Source organism: Pyxicephalus adspersus, chromosome 3 (assembly GCF_032062135.1).
Source record: "Pyxicephalus adspersus chromosome 3, UCB_Pads_2.0, whole genome shotgun sequence".
Taxonomy (NCBI): domain Eukaryota; kingdom Metazoa; phylum Chordata; class Amphibia; order Anura; family Pyxicephalidae; genus Pyxicephalus; species Pyxicephalus adspersus.
In genome coordinates, this window is record NC_092860.1 from 113,110,313 (window position 1) to 113,119,268 (window position 8,956).

General features: G+C 36.0%; 1 protein-coding gene across 1 annotated transcript in view; it reads left to right on the top strand.

Annotated features, from left to right (window-relative positions):
• Positions 1–400: 400 nt before the first annotated feature.
• Positions 401–8,956, top strand: part of GALNTL6 (polypeptide N-acetylgalactosaminyltransferase like 6) — a 571,078-nt gene continuing 562,522 nt past the window's right edge. Inside the window, exon 1 of the mRNA XM_072406052.1 lies at positions 401–1,482. Coding sequence (XP_072262153.1) covers positions 1,348–1,482 — 135 coding nt within the window. The 5' untranslated portion in view covers positions 401–1,347. The remainder of the gene's footprint in view (positions 1,483–8,956) is intronic.

Below are 8,956 nucleotides of genomic sequence, written 5' to 3' on the forward strand. Positions count from 1 at the left end.
GAACTGTACAAATAAATAGGGGTTGCAAATGACAGACACAGTGACACAGGAGGAGAGGACCCTGCCCCAAAGAGCTTACAATCTAACAGTAGAATGACACTAACCAGCTGAGCATAGTGTGAAGACCCAGCACAGGCTCTCTGAGCATCCTTGCAGTTTGTGCTGCGCCATGGATGTTGTGAGAGCCACACATGGCAGCAGCATGGACAGATCTAGCATCCTCAGTATTGAGGAGCAGAGGCAGCTGCCTGAATCTTTAGTCCCAGTGTTAAAAGCTTGTGTTCATATCCCCACCCCCTCCTCCTACATCAGCCTCAGTGTCAGCATCAGCAGCACAGAGAACTGTACAGGATCTGCTGCTTGCACACAGCACACACCAAGCAGGAGACAAGTGATCAGCACCCTCCAATATGTCATATCCAACCGCTGAAATAACTTGAAAAGTTGGGGGTCAGCCTACAAGTTGTATCTTCTGCAGAGGTGTGAGGATCAGATGCTTCTTCTCCCTGACAGTATCCAAGGCTTGGTCTGGAGGATGATTTGTGTGCTGCTTGCTGGTTACAGGGAGATGCAGTGTGACAGCAGAGAGCCTTAACTAGATCCTCCCTGCACCACCTCCTCATCATCATCATCCTCATCCCCTCCTCTCCTTGTTTATAAAGGGGGACTGGGAGGGATGGAAGCACCGGTTTAGAGCTGATCCACGTGTTTTCCACCAGTGGGGACTGTGGAGTTCACATCTAGGAAGGAGGCATCTGTACAAGCCACACATCTATCTCTGTTCAGGATTACACAGGGGATATAAGGATTTCATGATGTCCTCTCCATCCCTTGTACCATGACTATCTGAAGGTATACTGGAGATTGATCAGGTCATGGCATTGGGTGCTACTGTCAACTGGAATGCCAAAGTCCTACTCTAAGGGACTGTGTGCTCTAAGGGACTGCTTTACTCTTTTCACCTTCACTTCAATCTACCTGGCTAGGATCTTCTGCTTGACAGGTTTGAGCAAAGCAATGAAACTTAACAATGGATTCTGAACTCCTTCTTTCACCTGCACCATACCATAGTTTGACACTCTACTACTTATCGTCCAATCAAAAGCTGAGATCTGAATATCTGGCCACCAGGGTTGTCATATGTGTTTCTTTGTCATGAAAAAGTTATTCATATTTTGTCACCTAAAAGATTGTGGATTCAAATTATGTGCTACCTGTAATAAGCTTCCGTTAGTTCACCTAAACTGTTGCTAAAGTTTGCGGGTACAAAGTAGCTGCACCCTATCTCCTGGGAAATCTTTGTGGATTATTAACTTTCACCGGCTATTTACACACTTTTCTACTGCCATGAAGAGAAAGCAGAAAAGATTCTTTCAGATGGTTTTGCTCTTCACAGTGGCTTTAATTTTCCTGCCCAATATTGGTCTTTGGTCATTGTATAAGGAAAAACAGCTCATGAAATCCAATGATGGAGCAGATCAGGTAAGGCACATGGAACTTGCTTGCTTGGCCTGTTGGAAAGAGATCTTATCAAACCCTTCACTCTAGCTTGATAGGTCTTGGATATTCTAAATATGATGAAAATGTTGAACTGGAAAAAAATACTGTCATTTGTTAGGAAATTGCACTGATTGCTATGATCTGCACAAACAACTCAATATTGCTCTGGTTCTTGTGAAGAGGTGTGTGTTATGGCCATTTGAAAACCTTATTGTAGAAAGAATTGTATTGAGAAAGAAATAACTGTGATAAAGTGTTTATTGTTTTATACAACCTAGTTATACAGAGATTTCCTGATTTTGATTCATTTTCTGCCTAATGATTATGGGATGATATAGTGAATCTATGGGCAAACATTAATTAACTTTCAAGGTCTTAAGTAAACCCACAGTAAAAATGAGTTGGTAAACTAGTAGAATTGAAACATGTGTTCCTAGATGTACCTAATCATAATGTTAGAATGAAGGGACTCTTAGGCGGAAAACTTAAAAAGTTAGTTGTTTAATTGTCAATCTTTGTGCCATGGTTGGATTAGTGCCCCATCTCATCTAACTTGTGTTAATTATAGTGATTTTTTAATTATAGTTGTATGCAGAAACATCTAGGTACTTCCTTTTTACTTTGACTTTTCGTTTAGAAACGTTTAGTTGGACATTTTTGGTTTGTTGAGCAGGACGGTCTTTAGCATATCAATACAGTAGAACTTTGTTGCTTGAACAAGTCAATAGATATTCTTCTTCCACTGTTTTCCTCCACATTTTGGAATACCCCCCAAATGGCTACCTACGCTGGGTTTGTATAAATACATTTTAAGAAATAGTGACTTGTAGGTTGCAGTTTGGATTGTTTAATAACATGCATTGTAAATATTTATGAAATACATCTTCTACTTTGTATTCACTTACTCTAGTAGAACATTGCTCACAGTTACAGTATTTGAATAGAATTACATACAATACTGATCACTAACATAGCTTACCATTCCGTCATCATATGGAGTGAATCTCTGAAGTAGTCATTTTCATTCTTACTAGTCATTGTTCACTTAAAAGTTTCAATGTTTTCTATGCACATAGCTGGAGGTTTGATCTAAAGAAAGGTTCCCTTTATCATGATGGAAAATATTCCTTTAGTCAAACTACAACATTATTCCTTGCTCTTGTTCAAAAAAAATAAAGTTTGCAAGCTGATAATGTTTGACAGAGGATTATTTGAAACAGAGCAGCTCCTGATTTCTATTTTGATGCAGTAGAATGAAAGAGGCATAATATTAACTGGGAATCCTGATTGGATCTACATATTATGTTTCTGACAGTGCCTGGATAATCTGCTTTCTACTTGTCAACATTCATTTTCCATTTTCAGATGTAATTCCCTTAACCTTAAAAACAAGGCAGTGATATCTCTGCCTTTGAACATGAGCTATTAATCTATTCTTGCTGAACTGAAACCAAGGACTCTTACATATTGATAATCACAGTTTATTTGTGTTTCAAAGTTGCAGCTGATGAATTATAAAGTTATGACAGCATCATTTTAGCATTCATGTGTATGTACATCGATAGCAATGCTGGACAGCATTATCCTTCCATTCTTGTGCCGCTGTGCTATTACAGAATATGGAGAAATAGGATCTGTGCAGGGGTTGAATCAGTCTTGGATTGCAGCAGACTTCTGTGACATCTAACATATACTCCAGTTCTATAAGTTGCTGTGAAGCTTTGCTATCTCAGGACTACTATGTGACCAGAGGTCAGAAGACTACCCATCTTCAATCAGAGGCTTTTCAGACTGGTATTCATCTTTCACAGCTTTACAGTAAAATCCCTACTTTCATAGTTTTAGTAAAAATAAAATGTCCAAAGCAGTACTGAAGTTCTAATTGAAAGTTATTAGAGGATATATTTTTGAAGATACATCCCAAAGAGTGTTTTATTGTGTCTTTTTAACTAAATTTAAAGAAATCTTGTTTTGAGAATAATACTGGGACCCCTACATGGCTATTATTGGGGTCCACTGACTTCAATGATTTATGAGTTATTAACCTAGCAAAAGTACGCAGATTAGGAAGGTCAAAAATATAAAAAGTTCTTGTGTGCATTCTTGTTTAAGTTCTGTGAGGTAATATGGGTCAGAGACAACTAACATTTTCTAAATAAGAAGTTATAATATAAATATTACTTGTTTATTTCATGACAATTCTCCTTTTAAAGTATTGCAGCCTGTGAGTCTTTTGTATAACGTGTTGAAGATGCTCTTCTATGAAAGTGAATAAGTTTTGCCTAAGTGTCAAGGTGCCATGTAAGCCAGGTTTCCGCTATGACAGCTGTCAAAGATACAACTGAAGTTAAGGTCAGTTAGAGAACAGCTAAAAGTAAAAATACCTTAAAGTTTCTTATGTATTCTCCTTCTGTCATACAACTATAAAATTCAGCTGCTTGGACCTTTAGATACTTTACCCAGTTCTTCGGATTGTATAGCACTATCCTTTTATTTTATTAATATGCTGAGAAAAGTCTAATGCATTCTCCTAATGCCAGTTCTAGTTGTAAACTGCTAACATTAAAAAAATAGGTATGAAAAAACTCTTACTATCTAATCTACAAGAATGAATTTTAGAAAATGTATTTGTCAAATCCTAATGAGCCTTGTTCTCATTTGCACTAAACATAATATACAAATAAGAAATGATTGAACTTTTAGAATTCAGCTCCAGTATGTAAATGACAATGGCAATATCGTATATTAGTCTTTTACTTTTGCTTATGCTTAGTTTTAAAGATCATCTATTTTGTTTTGCCAAGGTAAGATAATGGGTTTTCATGCCTGCAGTGTTTCAAACTTAAAGTAAATCATAAAAAGTATAACTAGCAGTAAAATTGCTCAGAAACCAGCCATCACTAACCTCTCTAGCTACATGTATAATAAAGTTATTTATCCTAAAAGATCATAACAAAGGCCCACTTTTATTCAGTTTCTAAAAGCTTAAAACTAGCTGGTATTTGTTTTCTCCTTGGATGTTAACTGTCATTTGTTTTACAATTTGAAGAATAATGTAGATACAGGGTGGAGGGCAATGTAGATGTCAGGACACATAGCTACCTTAAGACTAAGGAAGCTACATTTCTATTTGAACATGATAAACACATGTAGTTCACTGTAACAATCCGAGGAAAAATGCACTAATTATTTGCGTACAATTTTTTATGGGATGTAGGGTTACTAGAATCTTTTGATACACACGTACAATGGTTACCAGTAGCTATTGTTTTTAATGACGCTATTTTTGGTCTGTAGAATGCATTAACATGGGTTGTCCATTTTTTGGGTGCCAATAAGTGTTCTACTATATGTGTGTACAATACAATGGCAATGGTTATCCAGGTAAAGGCACATGGAAGGGTATAAACCCTGTGTTATCCATCTTTACATGATGTTTTTCTTACAGATTTGCATTCCTAGACATAGCTGATCCTATGCTCTAAATGTATTACTTTCTACTGACAAACTGCAATAATTAAATAACAGTTCAAATCCTTCCCAAGACTGAGGGTATGGGTAAGTACTTCTGATTATAGAAGTGCTAGTTCTCATGGCCAAAAATGTGTCTTCTTGTTTGGGAATATCTATAAAACCCAATCCTTTTGCTTTTCCCAAAGACAAAACAAAGCAAACATAGGACGGAGCATGCCATCACTAACCGCTATAGAGTAAGCATGGGATTTACACCATGGACAATGAGTAGAAGTCTCTCTGCTCCTGATGGCTCTCTGCGTTCAGGGCCCAGTAATTAACTCTTAATTTATTATGTTACATTCTTTTAATGACACAGCATGAATGACTTGCTAACGGAAAGCATTGGCCCAGCACAGAAGCACTGTTTCAGATGATTGAGTATTGACCATAGATATAGAGCCACCACATCAATGGAAACATTTAGATTTTTTCTCATTATAATGAGCTTATGTATTAATAATTTGGGTGCAAGTAGTGCAAAATATTTTTTTAAGGTTGCATTGTTTTCTACATATGTGGAATAAGTAATCGAGTAGGCTGGATATGAATTGATGAATGGAATAGATAATAGTTGACAAAAGACATACAGTACTACTGGATTACATAGACATTCAAATTGCTGGTCTCCAGTTTGTGTACAATTGCAAAGCATGTGGTTATTAGAATCGGCACTATTCAAATGAAACCAATCGGTTTAGGCTAAACTTTTAATGGGCTTTGTTTTTTTTTGTTTTTTTTTTCGACTCTGTTGCTGTGTTACAAGGTGTATGAAATGACAAACATAGACAGGTAATCAATCATACAAATATCTGCACTCAGACATTACCAAGGAGAATGATGGAGACAATGACATTTGTTCTCAGATTTTATCAATCTTTATAAACACAATCAATCAATACGAATAGGATCATGGTAGGCATTTGCCATGTAATCAGATGATTTACTGTTGTCTTGCAACAAGAATAAATAAATAAATAAATAAATGCAGTTTAGAAATATGTCATTTAATTTATGAGGATTACAGCAGATAACAACAGTTTTGGTTCTTTGTAGGAAGGTCAGTGGTCGTGTATAGCGAATATACACATCTCTAAACTACAAACACTGCCAACTTTATACATTTTTGGAGCTCAGGAATCTGTTAGTAGATTCATGGGATTGCTCATTCATGGGATTATACACGATGACTGAATTCATTATAGTGCTTGGAAGTTTCATCTAACCATGCAACTAGAATTTTCAGGAGCTCAATATATATTTTTATTGTTTTGCTGCAGGTTTAAACTGCAGACACCTAAGGGTCTATATATAAAAAGCAGTGAATCTAACATTCAGTGAAACATTGAAAACAGTGGGCCTGGAAATCTCAGGTTCAGTAACATAAATAAATATTCTCCAAAGCTTTATTATAGATATATGTAAGGCCATTCTACAACATTCCTGTTTGCCTATCACTATGACAGACAGTTTTGTTGACCAATAGACTGAACTGAAAAAATGGGCATGAAAGACCCAGCATTAAAAGAAAAAAAATACTTTGCCATAATAATCTGAAACCTGGCTGCAGGAACAGAGATGCTCCTGCAATTATATGCACTAGTACTATAAAGGACCTAAAGGGCGGGTTCACACCTGACTTTTCAATGCACTATTTCTCATGGCTCCTCATGGGTGGAACCTTGCCAGCCTCTCAAGCAGTTGCCCAGCAGTTTAAAAAGAACCACATATGACAGCTGGCAATAGTGAGTGATACTAACATGGCACGTTGTAGAACCTATTATCTATTAAGGCTGGAAGATGTTACATGTAGCGTCTTCCCAAGTGCGCAAGAGAGCAGTAAATGCACTGCGACCTCACAGCCAGTGTGAAGTAGTCCTAATAATTATATGTATTGTTTTAGTGTTGTGTTAATATGCTTAGAAACATGGAAGCCATACAACCTGATAGAATTTCATACATGGCCAGAGTCAACTGTCTGCAGCAATGGTTTAATCAAGGACATCTCCTTGTAAACACCTCTGCAAAGTTTTATTCTTGTTGGATCAGCAGTATTAGAACAGAACAGGTTAAAGATTGTGCACTTTGTTAGTTTTCCTCTTTGCAGTTACATGTTACTAGGTTACAAGGAGTGTGAAATGACAAATACAAACGATTAATCAATCATACAAATATCAGTACACATTGACATTTGTTTTTAGATTTTATCAATCTTCATAAACACTATCAATCAATAAGAATGGAATCATTGTTGGCACTTACAAACTGTTTTAATAGTATACTCTTGGGACATGTATAAACTTGTAACCATAGATACATTAAAGTGTTGTCTTGAAATGTGAAGAAAAAATTGTGTCTGTGTAATATAATAATGTCACTTACATTGTTTGTTTTAATGCAATGCTATCTGGAATCATACTTTCTGTCCTGTAGGCCATCTGTGTTCTGCTAACCCCCCTTCACCTTGATTTTATCCCAGTGGACCAGTTAGCCATGGTATCACTGTATAAATATTAGAAATACTGAGATATATAAACTTTAAAGAATGATCCTACACTGCCTAAAATACTCAGTATACATTTGTAATATGATTATAGAATAAATCAGTTTATCATCATATAACCAAATCATTTATACTTGATAATACTTGATTGTGTCCAAAGTAAAAATGTAAAAGTACCATTATCGGATACCTGGAATTCTGACAATCTCATTTCTTTAGATACCATTAACAGCTTCTTATAGCCTTTTACTTCATCATCCGGTAAAGAATATAAAAAAAGAATATCCACCAACATTGCCCTCGTCCTTCCTTATTAGGGCTTACGTTCAATTATGTGCTGTTTTTTTTGTATGGACATGTGATTATGATTTGTATATTCTAATATACCTTGTTATTTTTCTCTATATGTAATATATATATATATATATATATATATAAATATGTCTCTGTTCACCAACCTAATGAGGGTTTCGGAGACTTGTAGGTGTATGTACAATTACATGTAGAGTACATGGAGGGAATCATCCACTCACTTGCCAGATCTTTTTTTGCTAACTGTTATATTTGCTGATTAAACAATAAAACAATTGTTTTTTCCAATACTCTATTTTGATAAATAATCTGCAAGGTATTATGATAGTATCGCGTGCTATGATCATGACCAAAGATTTGTTTGACATGGTTGCATTTGTTTATACCAAGCAAAAGCTGTCTGGATTTACCAGAAGATTAATGTGTAAATGGTTGTACTGTATAGAGACCAGATCAATCACATAGAAATATTGGTTACTAACATCAGCAATATACTTTAGAAAAGCAGGCTGCAAATATGTCCCCAGAGACTGGTAATAGCTGAAGATTTACAGACTTCACTGTTTAAGCTTGGTATTCTAATCCTCAAGTTCCAGGCTGTTAGCAGCCCTGGAGAACTATTGTTCTAAATCACTCCTTTAATTTAGACTATTGAGAAGGTTTTAATCCCGATTAGCTTTAGAATTTTTTTTCAACTTGCATGGAACTATATCCTTGGGGATTTGCTCAGCCTCCTGCGTTCACCTTGGAGATGGCGTGACAGCCAATTTCATTTTTTTTTCTTTTATTTCAACTAGATCATAATTCTTACTATATCTGTATGTTCCTGACCACTGAGTAGATTAGATCATTATGAAACTGAAATTGACCTATCAATAAAATCTGTTGTCTAAAAAAAATCAATAGGGCTCTTGTCAGCATTACACAATCACATTATTGTTTCAACCTGAAAACTACCTCTTGCTATCAATAAAAACATGATATTTCCAACTCGGAGCCTAGGCATCCTGGATCACATGATTTTTTTTTTTTTCGTTCCATTCTGCATGCTTGTCTCACATTAGTGACTCAAACGGCAGCAAAATCAACGACAGGATGACAACAAAAGCTAGTTCCTTCAAAATGCTT